At 33.0% G+C, this 19,742-nt stretch overlaps 2 protein-coding genes and 1 long non-coding RNA gene across 3 annotated transcripts; all 3 read right to left on the bottom strand.

Annotated features, from left to right (window-relative positions):
• Positions 1-4,399: 4,399 nt before the first annotated feature.
• LOC123707727 lies at positions 4,400-7,293 on the bottom strand. Its single transcript, XR_006753521.1, has 4 exons — positions 7,222-7,293; positions 6,522-6,637; positions 5,272-5,467; positions 4,400-4,761 (listed from the first exon to the last, which is right to left on the bottom strand). It is a non-coding gene; the product is annotated as an uncharacterized LOC123707727 (long non-coding RNA).
• Positions 7,294-8,092: 799 nt separating this feature from the next.
• Positions 8,093-8,872, bottom strand: LOC123707294 (endocuticle structural glycoprotein SgAbd-5-like). Its single transcript, XM_045657210.1, has 3 exons — positions 8,776-8,872; positions 8,558-8,694; positions 8,093-8,330 (listed from the first exon to the last, which is right to left on the bottom strand). Exons 1-3 carry the CDS (start codon positions 8,782-8,784, stop codon positions 8,105-8,107), a joined length of 372 nt encoding a protein of 123 aa, XP_045513166.1. The 5' UTR covers positions 8,785-8,872; the 3' UTR covers positions 8,093-8,104.
• A 4,889-nt stretch (positions 8,873-13,761) lies between these two features.
• LOC123707708 (endocuticle structural glycoprotein ABD-5-like) lies at positions 13,762-14,791 on the bottom strand. The gene is made up of 3 exons (XM_045657990.1): positions 14,742-14,791; positions 14,512-14,624; positions 13,762-14,015 (listed from the first exon to the last, which is right to left on the bottom strand). Exons 1-3 carry the CDS (start codon positions 14,748-14,750, stop codon positions 13,790-13,792), a joined length of 348 nt encoding a protein of 115 aa, XP_045513946.1. The 5' UTR covers positions 14,751-14,791; the 3' UTR covers positions 13,762-13,789.
• Positions 14,792-19,742: the final 4,951 nt, after the last annotated feature.

The following is a 19,742-nucleotide window of genomic DNA, read 5'->3' on the forward strand; positions in this document are numbered from 1 at the left end:
CTTCATATTAAGAAGAATGATTGTATGTCTTCTTGTCTTTGGATACGCCTTGTGAGTGAAAATGCTATAAGTGAAAACGATAGCGTATATTTGGTTGTCATTCTACTCTAGTCAATTATAGGTGAAATCTTATTTCTGTTTGAATGCCAATTGTCGATTGTTGTTTAGTATAAACAACACTCCTTTCCGGCAAAATAAAAGCAAGTCTACATATACTAAGAACGGTTTACAATTAGACGTCTCTTTAATATACACAAGAGAAAGTAAGAAAATAATTGTTTTCTTTCTTACTATTACACATAATACGTATATATACAGATGTACAATAATAGAGTAGGTACAATAATGCGTACTTGCCCCCATACTTCATATGATTTTTTGTGTTTTTGGAAGCTAATCTCTGCCCTTAGTACGTAGGTACTTGGATTGAATTCACATACAAATACAACTGTTGTAGTGTATGTGTATATAAAAGTAATTATCCCATTTATATATAATCTGTGTGGTTATCTTTATTTCTTTATTACTAAGAATTAAACTCGTGCACAAGATACAATAAACGAAAAAGAGGTAAACAACTTAGAAGGTGCAGACCAAATTACATACATGTGGTACATGGCAGAGACTGACACAGTACAGAGAGGAATGTCGGAGGAGGAGGCCTTTGCCAAAAAAGCGCACACATAATTGTGTTAAACTTTAAAAGTATCTGAATAAAAGGCTGTTTATTATTACTTATTCAATTAAAATTGATTTAATTTTCCCAAAAATTTTTTAGCTTTTTAAACTTTGAGTGGAATTTCGACGAATTCCTTATGGCATTAAAAAGGTACTCATAAACAATGTCTATAAAATTATTGTCATGTGTCTCTTAGTGACATTTAGTTATGATTATAATGACAGGGTTACTGCTAACTAGTTTTGACAAAAAAGATCTAAATTTAACTATTAAAGTTTTTGTATTACAAGGTAATTGATAAATTAAACGTAGTGTCAAACTATGTTTTTTTGATGAGAGTTAATACACGGTTGCAGGCTTACTATCTATAGACAAATGCGACTTCGATTTCAATATCAAATTATTGTATGTTCACAACATTAAAGACCACCAGAATTAAGTTCCATCGTTGGAATTAGGTACTTTGGCGTGCCAATTGAATTTACGTAATAATGTTTATTTACGCAGGTTCTTCAAAACTATTATATTGATTTATTGAAACAAATTAAAAGGTCATTGACCTGTAACAATAGCCCAAATATATACCAATTAAAAAAGCAAATAGAAATCAGCATCTGCCGAAATCCCATTAATTTGTTTGTCCATCAATTTATCAAAGAATCCTATAATTTTATAGATTTAATTGGAAGCAATTTGTTTTGAAGATATGCGAATACGGTAAAAGTACTGTTATTTTAACTGCGTCACTGTTTGGTGGTTAATGTAATTTAATTTTAAAATCTGTCCATTGTTAAGTAAAGTTAAGTATTGTTAAGGGGCTACCTGATACCTAATCCTCTATTTTACTCGGATTCTTTTGTAAAATCTAAAATTGGATGTGTACTTTTATGGATTTTTTATTACTTTTAATTTTTGTAACATTTATATTTACCATAGTCATCGTAGTTCTTAACATATAGGTACTATAAATATATCTTTATTAAATAAAAATCGAATTTTCAAATAGATAAAAAATAGAATTGGTCCGTCTTAAGAAAACAGTGTACCCATTATTAAAAGGCCGGCAAAGCACTCGCGAGCCTTCTGGCAATATGAGTGTTCTTGGGCGGCAATATGACTTAACATCAGATGAGCCTCCTGCCCGTTTGCCTTCTGTTACTTAAAAAAATAGTTTTTAGGTTAATCTCAAAAAGCTTTGCTATGCCTATTCTCGTGGTAGTCCAGAAATGTCGGGCATCTATCACTTAGGAGTAAAGTTTCTTAGGAGTTAAGTTACAAAGAGAGTGCACTCTCTTCGATTGTGTCGGTAAAAAAATTTGTGCGTAACACATGGAACAATGATAATAATTTCGATAGATGACGTTTTGAGGCTAACTGAGAACTTTATGACCTTGCTTGTAATTCGAACTTTTCGTAACAGCTTTATGTATTTAATTTCTGCACCGTGGGGTTCTTTTTTAATTAGACTTAATATTAATGTTACATCAATAGTTGGGAATAGATTATTTGGACAAAGTTGACGGTGAGTCACTCAATTATATTTTGTATTGTACGACGCTATTCTATTAAACATTGTGTTGAAATAAATTATGTTGTTCTCTTTGACACCTCTGTTAGACATTAAAGAAATATGCAGGTTGTTGCTGATTAGAAAATTGCTTAAACATTGTTAATTTTAAATACATGAATGGCTTTATGGTAGCCCCGTCTCACCTCTATCCTCGTATCTCACCGCAGGGCAGGCGGAAAATAATAAACGGCTAAAATTGAAGTGTCTTTCCGCCTTTGGTTTTGTTTTCTTTGCAGTAGAGACTCTTGGACCGTGGGATTTAACACAAGCGCTTATTCTATATATAATCTAATTAAAGGTTGATACGGTAGGCAGTACTGGTGACCTAGTGACCTGGTGAGTAGGCAGAACTAGTGCTTTCCTCGCTCAACGAATAAGTATCGCAAGACGAAGAAATGCTGCACATTAAAGGCGTGCAATGTACCTTATACTATAATACAAAATTTATAAATTAGTTTTGGTTTTCTGTTAATCCATTTTTATTTCTATGTAGTTCAACAATACTGTTAATACATAATATTTGTGTGTTTTAAAGTCAAGTTTTGTTTGCACGGTGCAATAATAATATTACATTAACTGTATTTACGTTAGTACTTGTAACAGAATAAGAATTGACGGCTTAATTCTGGCGAAACGCCTTCCAAAATAATTTCAACCCGAACTAAGATAACTTTGCTCGAACTAAATCCGATTCCGCACTTATATTCGTAACCAAAGATGGAATAACACCAAATAGTATATATCGTTTTGAATGGATCTTTGAGCTTTTAACTATAGGATTTTGACAGTGTGAAAAAATTGTTGTTTAACAGGAGATCGATGCCGGAACCTCGTGTTACTTCTCGTTAGCGCCCAATGCAGATTTGCTTATGTTTCATTGACAGTTCTTTATAGCCCCCTTGTGTAATAGACATAATTTGCTGAAAAATGTTTTTACCGTAAATTGAACCCAGTTTCACCTTTGAGTACTCCCATCTGCACTAATACGCCCACAAACAGTCTAACCATTTATGATATATCATAAAATGTTTAATTTCTGTTTAATGATGAAGCAATAAACTTGCATGATTGATTTGGTTAATTATCGTAAATAATATACTTTTTATTATTGATTAGTTATTTTGAACATGCAGTCTTTAATACCAGGATTTGTGAGTAATTATATTAATTTTATAAGTCCTAAAACTAAATATGATTGCGTATTAATTTAAAAATTCAGCTGATTTTTATGTTATTAGATGTAAATTATTGTACAGAGGAGATATCAACAACACAGAAAATAATACTGAATTCTAAACTAAATTATATGTAAGTAAACATACTAAGCTCAATATTATGTCGTAAGATATCCCTCAGTTAAAAATCCTTTATATATTTTTCTATTTATATAAGAAGAGCAGACGTCATACTAAGTTTTTTTATTAGTTAATAATTATAATTCTTTCAAAACGAGAATTTAAATCTAAATCATAACAAAGGCATGGTAATATTCACGGGAATAAGAGGTCTGTCTAAAACATTATTCTTTAAATAAGACTACGGATGAAACACAATACATTTTATTTTGATGAATATAAAATATAGTACAGTACTACAATAGTTTCCACAAATTTTGTGTATAACATCTTTAGGAACAAACAATTACTTAATAACTGAATATTCGAGATCATGTAGGCAAGGAAGCTTACGCAGGAATTTGTGCTTCGAAGAGTAACAACGTCACTAATATTAAAGCCATCTCAAGCTTGTACAACGCTCTGTTTAGAAGTATGTTAGAATGTAACGTATGTTTGGGCTCGGTATGGTCTTTACTATCCTTTAATATACCAAACATTATTTGTCTTAGAGATCGTGGGGTACAATAAATTGGAAACCAAGCGGGACTTACAGTTGATTGAAAGTTTTGCGGGAAGTGGTGTGCTCCAGAACTCGGTTTATTTCTGCTTATGGGATATGTGCGACGGCAAAGGCGAAGGTTGTTTTCCAATACCAAGGCCAGAACCAGTCTGTTGCACAGATCCCCGTTATCAATGACGTTGAGCCTACTCAATGCTGACTCCGATACTACCGGCATATTTATACGTCCTCAGAGTTAATTCAATTGTGTACAATATGTGATTAATATATTTTGACATTATCGTAATGGCATAGTCAGTAATGGTATATAATGTATGTATTTCTGTAAATAAATATTTTTTCAGCGTTTCAGCACATAATAAAACTGAGCCCTTACTAATAACGAAACGTAAAACGGTTTTGGTTATAAATAGCGATGGAACACTGCGAAGTAAATATCCAAAGAAAACTACCAGTTTATTATACCAGGACTTTGATGACGATGGAAAAATGCTTAACTCATTTTATATGTACAATCTTGATGATGTCTCTGAGTTTTTCCGAGTTTTTCTTGATACAGAAATATGTAATGTTGTATGTAGAGGCGGTGAAGGACGGCGCATCAGCCAATAAGTGATGCTAAAAGGTCTGGGCTATTGATGGACTCTTGTACATACTGAAAAATAAAGAATAATACCTGCAGCTGAGTTTCATCATCGGACGTCGAGGCAAAAAACGAAATTCCATCCGTATCACCTCGACGTCCGTCGTTTCACAACTGAGCGTTTTAAGGCAATTTTTGCTTGCTGAATAATTCCCGAATCACTTTGACTTAGGATCCTTCAATAAAAGAGCGTTCCAATTCATAAAAAGCCGGTAATGCACTTGCAAGCCCTCTGGCCCTCCGGCAATGTGAGTGTCTGTGAGCTGCGGTATCAACTAACATTAGGTGAGCCTCATAAAAGTTTGTCTCCTCTTAATAAATAAATATCAGCTTATATTATAAGTAGATTCTTAAGCTAACTTAAAGTATTATACCTGTAGCAGAATACCCATGATGAGTTAATAATAAACAAGGAAAGTACCAATTCCGGGTACTCCAATGCATGTATTATTCTTTCTACATGCGCGTATTTTTCTTTCTAGTACATTACTAAAGAATTAGGGCAACAAACAGTAAACCCACCTCATTTAACGGTTGAAATAACAAATGTGATTCTGTCGTCGATTCAGTGGACTCGTTTTCGAAACTAGGGGTAGTATCTTCGTACATCTCAGTTTCGCTTGTGGTAATATCAGTATTTTCATAGTTTTCCGTTGTAAAGTTCTCAGTGTCATTTTTCAGAGATGTATCATTTTCAATGTCTTCTAAATTTAAAAGTCTGAAAAGTATGCAATAAAATGTTTCTGTTTATAAAATGTAATTTAAATTAAATATTAAGATCTAAACTAAGGTCTAAAACTAAAGTAATCATTTGTCTCAACCCCATATATGGAGGCTATAAAAGGATATATAGATGTAAGTAGCTGCATAAGAATATATATATATATATATAATCCTGTTAATAAATACTTGTGTAATGGGAACATCTTGGTGGCGCGTAAGCCACTAGGCCAACAATGCTCGATATTCGAATAAAAGCCTACATTATTATTATTTAACCGAAAAAAAAAACTTATTCATGGACGTAATATTACATTTACTGCCAGTTCAAGGGCGTAGGATGCTTGGAATTATATGTTAAAACAGTTATTGTAATTAAATAAGAAACGGTAAAGTAAAAACGAATAGACAGAAAGAAGACGGAAAGCAGGGAGAAATCCGTCAGGAAGTTCATTTAATATGATCGACAACTATGAACTCACACAACCAAAGGCATTGTCATTATCTAAAGATAATTGTTATTTACTTTATACAGTAAAGTACACATACGAGTAGAAATCTAAGTATCTAATATATAAAACGAAGTGTTTTTATTGAATCTTATTTTGTTGTTTTGTTTTCGTTTCGTTTTCTTTGTATTTTATTTCTACCCTTGTAGCCTTTCAGACATTATAGTTAAACCCCTTAGGGGCTGTTTGGTGTTTTCTGTGCTTTTTTAAAATAATATTTGGTCACGTTATTCATTTCCTTGTACAAATGGTTAAAGCAGTCAAGGAAGTTTTTTATAAAGATATAACTATTTATATCCAGCAACAATCAACTGCAATTATTTCGATGCGAAATATTTATTTTACGAAGACGAGGCTTTTTAGTAATTAAGTTATTTTGCCTTTGATAATGTCAATATATACTTATAGTACATAATTGATAAATTAAATACAATAAATTTTATGGTTTTGTGTGCGCTATTGGAATACAATTAAGATAAAAAAATGTGTTCTACGGATAAACATTTTTCAGATTTTGTTGAGTTGTAATCATTATTTACTTACAACAGCGGTTCGTCTGTATTTATATTCAGTGCTGGTACACTGCCGACTTTCTTAGATGAAAATTCTGGAGCCGCAAAACAAAACGTCAAATATCCTAGGCATATTAGTATGTGTATCTGAAATGGAAGGAATAATTTACTAATGTGTATAGATTTATTGCAAAATTTAAAAAGAGAACAAGGAGTATTGAAATTCAGAAGAAGTCATTGTAAAAATTGTAAAAAAAGAAAAAGAAAACGAAATTCATACGTAAATTCTTTTACAACCACGTGGAACCAGCTGCCTACTCAAGTATTTCCGAACCAATTCGACTTAGGGTCCTTCAAGAAAAAAGCGTACCAATTCTTCAAAGGTTGGCAACGCACTTGCGAACCCTTTGGCATTGAGAGCGTCCATGGGCGACCGTATAACTTAACATCAGGTGAGCCTCCTATCCGTTTCCCCTGTTTTATAAAAAAATAAGGTCAAAAGGCACTGCCGTGTAGAACGATCAGGACTAGGACGACGAAAGGAATAAAGTTCCGAGTTACTAGATAGACTTTCTATAAAAAAGTCTTTGTTACATACGCATGTGATTGCCCTATGGCTTATTTGTAATGTTACAAAATGAACTCATAAGGTCAACCAAACCATACTGTAATATATAGTTAGTCACATAATATATATTAGTTTTTTCCTCATATAAAACTCGCGTACTTACATAACGTCGTAATCCGTCCATTTTGAATTTTATCAATTTTATCAAAAGCTTTGTCTTGACGCTTATCTTTAGCCGTTCTAGAGCCTTCTTGCTTAAAAACTGAGTAGCAATTGATTATGATGCTAGGTTTGTATGTATCTAAAAAACCAAGAACGTGTTGGTTATTAACTACGTTGTTGTTTAACTCAAGGTTTTGGTGTTCCGTAATGGAATAGTTGTTGTTAAGTGTGTTTTCTTTAATTACTGTCTCCAGGAGTTTGGCCACCAAATATATACATGAATCACATCGTTTTTAGTGATTAGTTGATTCGGCGACAGTCTACTAACTTGAATAAAGTTCCATTAGGAGTTGGAATCGTTAAAAAAGACGTTATGAATATAACTTTTCAAGAAAACGTTTGTGTACTTACTTTACAAATGACATTTGTAAAACAAATGATAAAGAACAATTTTATAAATTAGTTTCAAAACAAATATGCCTGATCAGAAATCACGATGTGTTTTTGTTTATTAGTTTTTTCGAGAGTTTGAACGAGTATTTTATTTTATAGATTCAACAGACAGTTCTATGAATTAATAATGTTTATTATATTGAGTATGCAACTTTAATAATGTAAAAAATAGGTTACTATATCTAATTATGTTTCGATATTTGGAATAAAAATATTTTATGATAATAATTTGATAATTACAAGAAATAAAACAGCTTCGACTTACTGAATAAAAAAATAGTTTCGTAGTATAAACGATTCAAATGTTTTTTAATACATCCCTTTGGATAATCCTACTTTTTGAGTACAATCGTTTGGGTTTGCTTAAAAGGCGAAAGAAAATAACGTTGTATGTAAAAATAAAAATTTATTGCTATAGTTATGGTGGGGAATTAGCCAATTAGAGAAGCAACAACGCCAGGTGGTATAGCACCTCCTGGACCCTGCTCGATTGTTGGTTGATAGCCTTTATCATCAGCTACGTATGTCACGGTGTAGGTGACGCCATCTGGGCCAACCCAGGTGTAGGATCCCCTCACAGAGATAGCCTCGTCATCGGTTCCAGCGTTCTTCAGTTCCCCTTGTTCTTCCTTTTTGGTGCCATCACTTTGTTCTAAGCTGGAGGTTTGGGAATAACGTTAATATAGGTTTTAGAACATTCATAACAAATCGGTAATCTGCATAAAAAAATCTTTGTTTGTTAAAATTGAGTTAATCCTAAATCTATTTTTAAATAAATAACAGCTTTATTTATAACTTTTCGCTTTTTAAGAACTTTGCTTCTATACATTACAATAAGTATACTTAAATATGTATATATTTAAGCATATATGCAAAATACTCACGCAAATCTGTAAGTACCGAGACCATCATTTTCAGTATCGAACCGAAGAATTTGTACTTCTTGTGGATTTGCGCTGGGCACCTGCCTTTGAGCTTGGGGCGCCGCCGACACCACCACGACTAAACCGAGTACAACCAACTGAAATCACAGTTTTCATAAAATTCACAGTCCTAAAAATGACAATTAAAATCACTTCACAATTCACTGTTATAAACCAACCAATTTCATGATTCCTGTGCGGTCTTCACTTGCAATATGCTAACTTGATAAAGCTTAACGCTTATTATATACTTTTCTGAATATTCTATTACAACACATATTATTAGGCGTACAACTGACTCGTTAAAATGTTTTGTATGTGACCGCTCCTATACCGAAGGTAACCGTTGAGGACATGATGGGTATATGTCGCAATATCTTAAATTTGCATAGCTGAGATAACAATTTTGATTGACTGTAATTATACGTGCAATTACAATTATAGATTCATTTATGGTTTTATTATAAATTTGCTTACATTCGCTAATAAAAACTCGTGAATACAAATTAATCAATTTCTGTAGTAGAAGCAAGCTTTAGGCAGTGAAAAGTATTACCTTAAGCTTCGTCTTGTGTGTGTTTGTGTAATCTGTACCGCAAATTACAAAAAAAATGTAACAAAAGTTATGTAAACTCACAGTAGTTAGGTTACATATACATATATTTTTTAAATACTTTTAGAAGCGCAAATGTTTACAATCTTACACTTGAAGACTCAAGAAGAATAAATTGTAAAACATTAGTTTTGCTAGTAATAAAGGAACTCTTTAGTTTTTATACAATTTTATAAATTGTAACATAAATTCTCGTTTCCAATAATAGGTCGGCATTGCTTAAATCCTTTATAGGTAACCGATGTGTCACTTAGTTTTAAAAACCCATATATCAGTTACAGTGTTTTGTTAGTCGCACTCTCACTACCCCTAAATGTATGTTATAAGCTTTTGTTTTAAGCTATTAATGTCACTGGGCGCTGCGAGTCAAGGGCTGAAGACCCGCCCACGTACCGCTTTGTATTAGCAGGGCGCGAGCCATCACACATCTCGAAGGAGCATACGTCCCGAACGGGCCTAAACCCCCCTTGCAAGGGACAACAGAAAAATATTGATTAAAGTCAGTTGACACTTCATACAATGAGTTTAATTTACTTTATACATCCCTCCAACAACCGCAACCGAACTTAACTCTAACAAAATTCTTTTTAGTGATGCAAAAAAAATGATTGATTAACTAGACACGTCTAGCAATAATTAATATTTTGTTATAACATATTAAATACAAAACGGTTTATATTGACCTTTTAAGATATACAATTTAAAAGCCGCTTCGCCCTTTAATGAATGTCAGTTGAATTTTTGAGTAGAATATTTGATTGGAATTTTAATCTTTGTGATTTAAATTCATACGTGCTTACGTAATGTAATATATAAACGTTTAGTGTCTGGTTAAGCGTGCGTTATAGCCCTGAGATTGTGGGTTCGATTCTCAATTAAAGACAAACGTCAGTTTAGTGCTAGTGCAGAAAACTGGCACATTGGTCCCACCAAACAATTGACGTTGTATCTGATACGCACTTAGCCAATGTATCATATTAGGCTGATACACTGGATAAGGCTGTAAGACACATTATTAATGAAACAACTCAAAATTTGTGTTACGAGCCTTTTGTTTGTTTAAAACTCAATGGGATCGTAAAAAGAGATGCTATGTCATATAACAAGAACGTCAGCATCACGATCATCATCACCAGCCTCTCTTTTTGGGTCCATTTCTGGACGTCTGTTCCTCCTCGCTTTTCCTCCAGTATGCCCTTCACTGGCCTCTCTGTATCCAGGATCCAACCTCCTTGACGATGTAGTCAGATCGTCGATCAAAAATGAACAAGTTTTGTTAAATTTCAACTCGCAAAGTTGGGCTTGGCATTAATAAAATTCATGTTATTAATAAGAAAAAGCTTCGCAAAAGGTTCGCAAAAATTATGGCGCCGCCAATAGAGAAATTATTTATATTGTTCCAGACTTAGTTTCAACTGTCGAGATAAGAGATCTTAATTTGATATGGCAGTCTTCTTGCTAACCTTTACTAAAAAGCACTCATATGCCATGTAATTTACATGGCATATGAGTGCTGATATATAATAAATACGTATTTTTTTAACTTTCAGTATACGCTTAAACCAAAGAAATTATAATATTAATTAAACGTAGATTAACGTGTGAACGTAAATCTCTTCCTAACTCTTCTTATGAAGCGATGAAATACTGCCGGCATTGGGTCAAATAAAATCATATTTATGTTTACAACATTTACAATATTCTTTAACTACATAGAAATGAAACATAGTTTTGCGGATAATTATTCGTTGAGCGTGGAAAGCACCAGATCTGGTGACATCGGTACTTTCTACCAGGTGCCAACTTTCCCAACGGTCCAGCATTCCTCTACTCCAAAAGCAAAGTTAGATGAAAGATTAGATAAATTATATTTTATAAGAAGAATATTATTATGAATTTGTAAATGCATCATTCACGTTATGTTTATTTTAATTTCATATTTGATTAATTAAAATACAAAGGTTCAACCCAATTAGATATATTGTCTCGTACAAGTGCAACGTGTAAATAAAAGTGTTATTTAAATAAGTTGTAATAAATTACATCGTTTATTAAAATCTAAACATAAAAATCAAATATAAAGTATTTACAGTGTTCTTAAACTACGTAGTAATAATAAAAATAATAGAACATGTGTGCGCATGTACACAAGTAACTAGTGAAACTTCTTTATGACTTTATTTTTCGAAAAATAATATATGCAACTACTACTACAACTACTTTATGCAACTTTACAGAAATTAGTTAAATGAGATTTTAATTTTAATTTTTTAAAGTAATTTTAATTTAAAGATAAAATTTAACAAAAGATTTTTATTATCATAGACATGAATACAAATAATACAATTATTTAATTTTACCTTATTACTACTAAGATTATTTCAGAATTTCATTAGTTGAATTAGAATTATTACTATCATTGTTATTGTTATTAAATATTTTTGTCATTAATGGCTTCGAATCTCTTCGAATCAACCGTGGTAGGGACAAGAAAAAGATTGCGCGCAACGGTAAAATGTGACGCGTAACGGAATAATGTGACGCGTAATCGAAAAATGTGACGGTTAATTTTTTATCAACGCCGATAAAGAAGTTGCACTTCAAAAAGAAAATTAAAACAAATTTAATAACTTTGGTCCCTGTCGCAGTGTACTTTCAACGCTGGCCGCATTTCCTTTCTGTAATGCAATACTCATTCGTTGAGCGAGGAGCACCAGCTCTGGGCTTACCGATACTATCTACTAGGCGCCAAGTTAAATCTTTATTTAGCCTAGCGGCTGTGCACTTGGATCCCACGGTCCAGTACCCAGTTTCTCTTCTGATTGATTTATATTTATTTGCGTAGATATGCGTCATACTGAAAATAACTCTATTCATATAGGTATCCACGTACACTTATTAACATCGACAAAAAATATGTTTAATTGATTCTAAATGTATATTTACTACCAGTTCGCAAGTCAAGGGCGTAGAGAGGACAAGAAACTCTCGATTGTCATGTTTAAAAATTGTTTGTTAGCCACAACAGCCAAATATATTTGAACTGGAGCTAAGCAATCCTAAGGATTAATAGACTTCAATAATAGTCAAATGTATAAAAAGCTTTATTGACTAATTTACGTTTAACGAGAGTTTTGAATTCATTCAGTGATAATTCTCTAATTTCGCTTGGGTGTTTGTTATTAACGAATAAAATTTTCATAGAAGGAATGGTTTATCTTCTGAAACCTGGTTGGTTCTACGCTCCCTTACACTTCTCCAACCTCCTCTTGTCTTAGGCCATTAGGTATGTTGAGAGTCATTATTGCTATAATTCGGTTAGACCAACGGGTAGGCAATAGACCCCGACTTCCCCTGGCGTACTCCACTTCACTCCAACATTTTACATGAATTCGGCAATTCTATTCTTAAACTCCTTACAAGTTTGTAGAGCAAAGTATAGTTTTATATGAACGAATCATAACCACGAATATGAAATTATTTTGAAAGATCCAGCAAGTAATTTTCGTAATAGAAATCTAAAAGTAACTTATAAAATTTATTAATTTACACTTTATTAATACAAAATTATTATAATTCAATATGCACTGTTACATGCATTTTTGCTGACAGTATACCTAAATGATCTTCAACATAGCAATTTCACACATTGCAAGTTTAATTTTTTTTAAACTTCAAATGCGTTAAATAATATAATACAATAATTATGTGATAAAAGTGCTTCCGGCACGTATTGTATTATGATTTCTCTCTCGATTACTAATAAGAAGTGATTTCTTAATTTATTTTGTCCAAAATCTTTTTGTCCATACAATATATTAAATGTCGTATATTCATTGAGGATTATAAAGGTATGATCTTTTTTATAATAACAAAGATTATTATTGATTATGTAATCTTTAAGTTCTGAAATTTCTAGATATGTATATATATGTGTGTAAATTATTTTACACAATATTAGTTACTCGTCCTAGGCCCCCTGAAAAGCCTTCTAATGGTACTCAATTGTAAGCCACACGAAGGCCCTCTATGAAATCAGAATAATTGTCTCATACTAAGGCTCAGTCTGCCAGCCCTCTCCTAGTCTCCTCAACATCCGAAACATCAGTTGGAGGATACCAGCACTCTACGATGGCCACCAGCGCTGCTCGATTCATGGTAGTGGAAACTTTCAATTTGACATACTGATGATCTGATAGACTCTCCACCACCCAAGGTCCCGGCGAAAGCAGTAGTAATATCCACCTCTGAACTCCCGTTTGGACGGATGCAGGTGGGCTCCGGTCATTAATTAAGGCTGTGTTTATGCCATGGCATGCTTATACCCTATTTTATTAAGATAATTTTTGGAAGGTAAAATTCTGGATTTATAAGTTATGATAGACATTAATACTTATATTTGGATGTTGAAGATGTTGAACGATACATAGGCTTCTTATATGTATATATAGTTGAAGGGATGTTGAAATAATAAAAATATATCATTATAGAAATTTATTTACTTATACTAAGCAGAATAGGTACATAAATATTATGTACAGATCCCTGAGTATTTTGCTATTTAATAATTAGTTTTTTTTTTATCCAAGGAGAGAAGCAACCACGCCTGGAGGGATAGCACCACCTGGTCCCTGTTCTATTTGGGGCTGGAAGCCGTTCTCATCAGCTGTGTAGGTTACAACATAGGTGACACCGTCTGGTCCGACCCAGGTGTACTGTCCTTGAACAACGAGGCTCTCGTTTTCAGTGCCTTGGTTTTTTAACTGTCCCTGTTCTTCATGTTTGGAACCGTCTGAGAGCTCCCATCTGAAAATATATCATAATATACGGTTTCTTAATATGAAAGATTACTTTGATCATATCGCCCGTCGCCAACTAGACAACCTTAACAAACTGGTTGTCGTCGGCAATGTGGAAGGCAAAAGGCCGTGGGGTAGGTCGCCAACCCACTGGTGGGTCCAAGCCACGAATCCCACGGGTCTTCCCTTAACAGCTGCACTACGGGAAGCCATAGACCGAGCAATGTTGAGAGATATTACTAGCAGGGCACCTAGTTACCTTACAGTTAGTGACATGACCTTCAGCAAAGAAGAATACGTCTATAAAAATTACAATAATGAAATTACATAATTTGCGAATATATAATAGAATAAATGCGAATGTATAAAACAAAATAACTCTTTTACATGTTTATTGTCAAAACTGTTTATTTACATTAATAAAAGTTATATTGGCCATGTATTGACATTATCCAATGAGATTATAGACTATAAATAAATATCTAAAGACATTATAAACTTACGCGTATCCGTATGATCCTAATCCAGCGTTGTCAGAATCATAGCGCAGGATCTGTACGTCCTGAAGGTTCTGGGGAGCGCACGAGGCGGCTGCGACCAAGGCAAGAACAACGAACTGAAATTCAAACGTATCATATTAATCACACAGTCATCTGAGGATGGAAAGATTCCTAGCACAAATGTTCTAATGTCGGGACTTCACTTCACTAAAAGATCCATAAATCACACTGACCAGTCTCATTTTTCCTTTTGATACGTCTAGCTTGTTCAAAGAATAGTTGTTGTGTGAGATGGTTACGCGTTCAAAGGTCTTATATATGAAGATATTTCTATTTCAACACTGCGGACCAGTCGGCGCGCTTGTTATAATACGTTCGGCAAAACATCGTCTGTCAACTCATGTTGACACAAAGTTATTGTTGTGTGTGTCTTAGGTAATAGGATTACAAATGTCAATGTTAATAACCAATACAAAGAGTAATTTATTACATGTTAGACAAAGTTATTAAACGATTAAAAGATTTGTTCAGCGCGATCTTTAATTGCTGTTTTGAAATTCACTTTCACAAGTTATTGATATTTATGCTACTGATGTGAGTAATCGACAGTTTTTTTTTTATAATCACGAAAATCTTTAACTGGTGCGTTTGACACGGTAACTTCACGAAGAAACAGGAGGTTTTGGATTCGCTAGCCGGCCAAGGAAATAGTTTACCAAACTTTGGGTTTGTATTAATAAGTGGTAAAACGAATGTTTTTATATCTTTATAGCTACATATTTTAATTTGATTATATATTCATACACTTGTACAATGAGAGCTGATACTCTGACACAATTTAAACATGCCTAGATGACCTAAAGTGAAATACTCGTATAATACAGTACGAGCAGTATGTATATACGTAAGTAAGAGCAGTGGCATCAGCGTCTCTCATGTCTGAGGTCGAAGGTTCGAACGCCGGCTGGACACCAATGGACTTGTGCGCAATTAACATTCGCTCGATCGGCGAAGGAAAACATTGTGAGGAAACCAACTTGCCATAGACCCGTGAGTCAACGGCGTATGTCAGGCACAAGAGGATGATCACCTACTTGTCGATTAGATTGAGAAATGATCATAAAACAGATACCGAAATCAGAAGCCCAGGCCTAAAAAAAAGCTTATAGAGCCACAGATTTATTTATTATTATAATGTGATACGGACTTCTGCGCTCAGTATATATCTTAGAAACATGCACAAACGTAAATGTTTCGGAAGTCTAGCAAAATTTTTCGTCTATAAATATTTATAAGGCTTCAAATGTTATCTATAACAATACAAATAAAAAATAATGCATTGGCGGATACAAATTTCTGTGAACCAATGTGTTTCGACCCGTTTTCACCCGGAAGAGTACTTTTGTTGAAACCATCGTATTAATTAACTGTAACTATTATCTTCATGAGAACTTGATTAGTGGTAATTAAGGCTTTATGTTAATAAATGTGCGTATAGCAATAAAATCATGTAACAAGGTGTTGCGAAAATTTCAGAAATGTACTATAATCAAATGCAACAAAATTACAAAGTAATGTACGATAAAGTCTGAGGGGAAAGAAAATCGGCGTGGCAGTTTTGTGAACTGATGTAAATCGCATCTAATTTAGGTTTCTGGACAGACGTGATCACCGATGGGTTGCATCTGACTGATCACGTGGGATTGTAGCCAAACATCAGTTCTGTGGGAAATCAGATTCGGCGTGGCAGTAAATGAACTAGAGTAATTCTTGCATGTCATCTAGGCATCTGGACAGACCTGCCCTCGGATAGACCTCATCCTACTTAAAATCAAATGGGATTATGGCCAGTTCTGTCTACAAAAACTCATTTATTTACAAATAATAATATTTAGTTCTTTAATATTAAATATCGAGATAACTACGTTATTATAACAACATTGACGCGACCTCGAACCCCACAACGGTTCTCTCTGCATAAAATATATAGAGATTATTTATATAATAGATAAATAAACCAGATAAACTGTATCCCTTGATATTGATATCAGATCGATTTCTTGATAGATTATTTTTCTTAATAGGTCAGACCAAAAGTTTGATCGCGTGTCAACGAAGTTTTCGTCTAAGACACGTCTAGTAAATTTTCAAACAAATATATTTTTATTGAGCACATAGAAGACCTAAGTCCAAACAGTGCGAACTCATGACCCCAAGGTTAACAGACAAGCATGACACAATAGCAAAGCAATACGCATTCATTACAACTTTACTAATTTTAATTTTACAATACGATGCAAGGAACGAAGAATCAAACAGTCACTACTTCCTTGTCCTTCCTTTATCCTTCTGTGTAACATTATTGTTTAGCTTATAAGCTCATTCAAAACACAAACGCCTCTAAGAATCGAAACAAAAAAAATTTCGATGTTAAAAATTTTGCTTATTCAAGGTCAACAGTTTAGGTGATTGTACGGTTAATGTTAATCGAATTAGTATTTCGAAAATTTTAAGTATATGCCTATTAGAGAACTCATCAAACGAATTGCATATTAAATTCTCGAAAGGTTGTGGGAACATTATAACAAGGCCGTACTGGAGATGATTTTGATTACAGATCTTAATGACAAGTAAATAAAGTTCACAAAGAATGTATTGAAGGATGCTTAAGAAAGGTTAAGGTAATATTCAGATTGAAGAAAAACATAAATCAAGGATTAAGTTAGCCAGTGAAGATAGCTTTAGAGTACTTCCTAGCGTAGACACTTGCTGTTTGTTTTCTGGCGAAACAATGTTTCGGATTAGCTGAATGATGGCTTGTACCATTAAGCTCCTACAATTGTACTATAATATTAGTTCTTATCTGCTCTTGTAATGTGATTAAACTATTCGTCAATTCTTGAAAAGAAAAATCATATAAATATTCGTTGTATCGTATCGAAACGTATGTTTTTATGGAATTAAAAATAATATAAAATAAGGCTTCTGCAAAAATGTGATCAGTGATAAGAGGTCGCTGAAATATGAATTCATTTAAAGGGGCAATTATAAGTTGTATTTTAAACATTGATTTTAGATTTAATACGAATTATGAGTTTATTTTTTAATCTAAAATCTGATAGATGATCGCCAAATCAGTACTCTGATTTAAACTAAATTATCATTTTAGTCGACATGTTCAAGAACTGTGGAATCGCCTCCTTGTGGTCCCTGAGAGATACGACCTTCAACAGTTCAAAGTAAGAGTGTACTCCACCCTCGAAGGCCGGCAAATCACCCACTAAAATAGGTGTCCATGGGCTGCGATGAATACCCTTTTTGGGTGTCTCGTAGGATAGTTTGCTCGCCTATTCCATATTAAAAAAGACTACATTTAATTGTATGTGAAGTGATAGGTTTTGCTTCAGAAGAAATTGTATGTATTTTTTGATTTTCATAATGTTTTCTGGTTTCGCTGTTGGGTTTATTACCTTTCTTTATTTTGTTAAGCTTAAGGTATTTTATGATACAACGATAGGCAGATATTTTAATTATTTTTTACAACTTGTAACATTTTTTGAAAAATTAGGATTTTTTTGTTATATTTATTGTTTTTGGAAGGTATTGTTTTTCCGTACGACGGTATATTGTTGTCCGCATACCTACTAGATTGAATTATGATGGGAACACTCTGTTTCTTAAAAATCTTATATAATAAAAGTTATCAGTAAAGTCAGTCAAGTAAAAACTTCGCGGGCTCTTTTTGTGTAGAAATAAATATATAATAATTAACAAATATTGTTTGTAAATAATAATCTATAAGGTCAATAATTGCACAATTTGAAAATTATACTCAACTCTGTCGTAAAGGTTTAGTTAGCATTCATATTAGTCGTTACATCACAGAATGTTGAACCGATGCCATGCGCGTGACCTCCGACACCCTGTCTTCCTATTTTGGGTCAATCTTGATATTTCGTTGTTCTTTTAAATGATATTTTATGAGGTGAGAATATTTTCGTGTTTCAAGTTATCTTTATTAAAGTGAAAAGCTACAATAAATAATATTTCTATATGATATAGATATGATAATGTTGATATGCCTATTGCTAAAAGTATTATACATTTATTATATATCTAGTTATTTACACAAAACTAATGTAACTAAACAAAGCAATTTAAACACATGCAAACAGTAAAAAGGAAAATATTAACAAAGTTTTTAATGTATTAAAAATGTAAAAATTAATATTATCAATATAATACATGAAACCGCTACTCATAAAACTGAATTCTATCACTCCTCCTTTACTGTGCAAAGAATCCTGCTTTGGAACCTCTTGATGTCAGACGAGGTTATTCTTTAAATTTATCATTTTTGATCATTTACCTTCTGCCTCGTATTTTAGCTACATATATATATATTAATTGTGACTCATAAACGATTGGATTATCTTTTACATTTTTATTTATTTTTTTAGATTTAACTTTATGTTAGCTATAGTTACCCTCTGTAGGTGTTTCTATATACGAGGGTTCCCAGAAAGAAATCACTTGCGACAAGGCCGACCGTTGCCTAATATTGTGATGCAAAGTTTTACTGCATAGTTTATTTAAAATTAGTTATAAAAATATAAGTGTACAAAAGGCGGAAAATGTCTATTTTATGTTGTTGTGTTTAACTACTAAATCAAAACTCAATAATTTTTCTTTAGGCCTTAGAAATATTTTGGTTTTATTATACTTTGGTGACATAATTGCACAATGTCATTCGAGTTATGTAAAATGTTTGTCTAAATTCGTTTCGCAGGTCAAGTTCATATAGTTGCTAGTAAAAGCCAAATGAGTGTAGACGAAATATTTCTACGAACAAATATGTCTTATATACTTACTCTGGAACGCCAAGTGGAAGAGGATCACCTTTTATTGTTTTTTAAATGAGGTGAAAATGCGCAAAAAATGTATAAGTTTAGCACTTACACTTATTTACATTTAGTTTTTTTTAAGTTTAATTTATGTTTTATTCCTGAAAATTATATTACAAAACAGGCAGAAGTCTTAACTTATGTTAAGTGATACCGCCGCCCTTTGACACTCTCAATGCAAGAAGTCTTGCAAGCGCACTGCCGGGCTTTATTATGTGGAATAAAGCGCATAAAAATTAATGATATATTTTTTTTGTAACTCTTAATAATACTACAGATATTAAGGCTCTCTCTCTAAAAATGGAATCATTTTGTGTGATGATCTGCAAA

Source organism: Pieris brassicae, chromosome 3, assembly GCF_905147105.1.
Source record: "Pieris brassicae chromosome 3, ilPieBrab1.1, whole genome shotgun sequence".
Classification (NCBI taxonomy): Eukaryota; Metazoa; Arthropoda; class Insecta; order Lepidoptera; family Pieridae; genus Pieris; species Pieris brassicae.

What these genes read in the sequence shown, in the direction of transcription:
- LOC123707294 (XM_045657210.1), bottom strand. An exon ending in CTCGGTACTTACAGATTTGC is followed by an intron (nt 8,331 to 8,557) that starts GTGAGTATTTTG and finishes CCAAACCTCCAG; the next exon opens with CTTAGAACAAAGTGATGGCA.
- LOC123707708 (XM_045657990.1), bottom strand. An exon ending in TTAGGATCATACGGATACGC is followed by an intron (nt 14,016 to 14,511) that starts GTAAGTTTATAA and finishes ATATATTTTCAG; the next exon opens with ATGGGAGCTCTCAGACGGTT.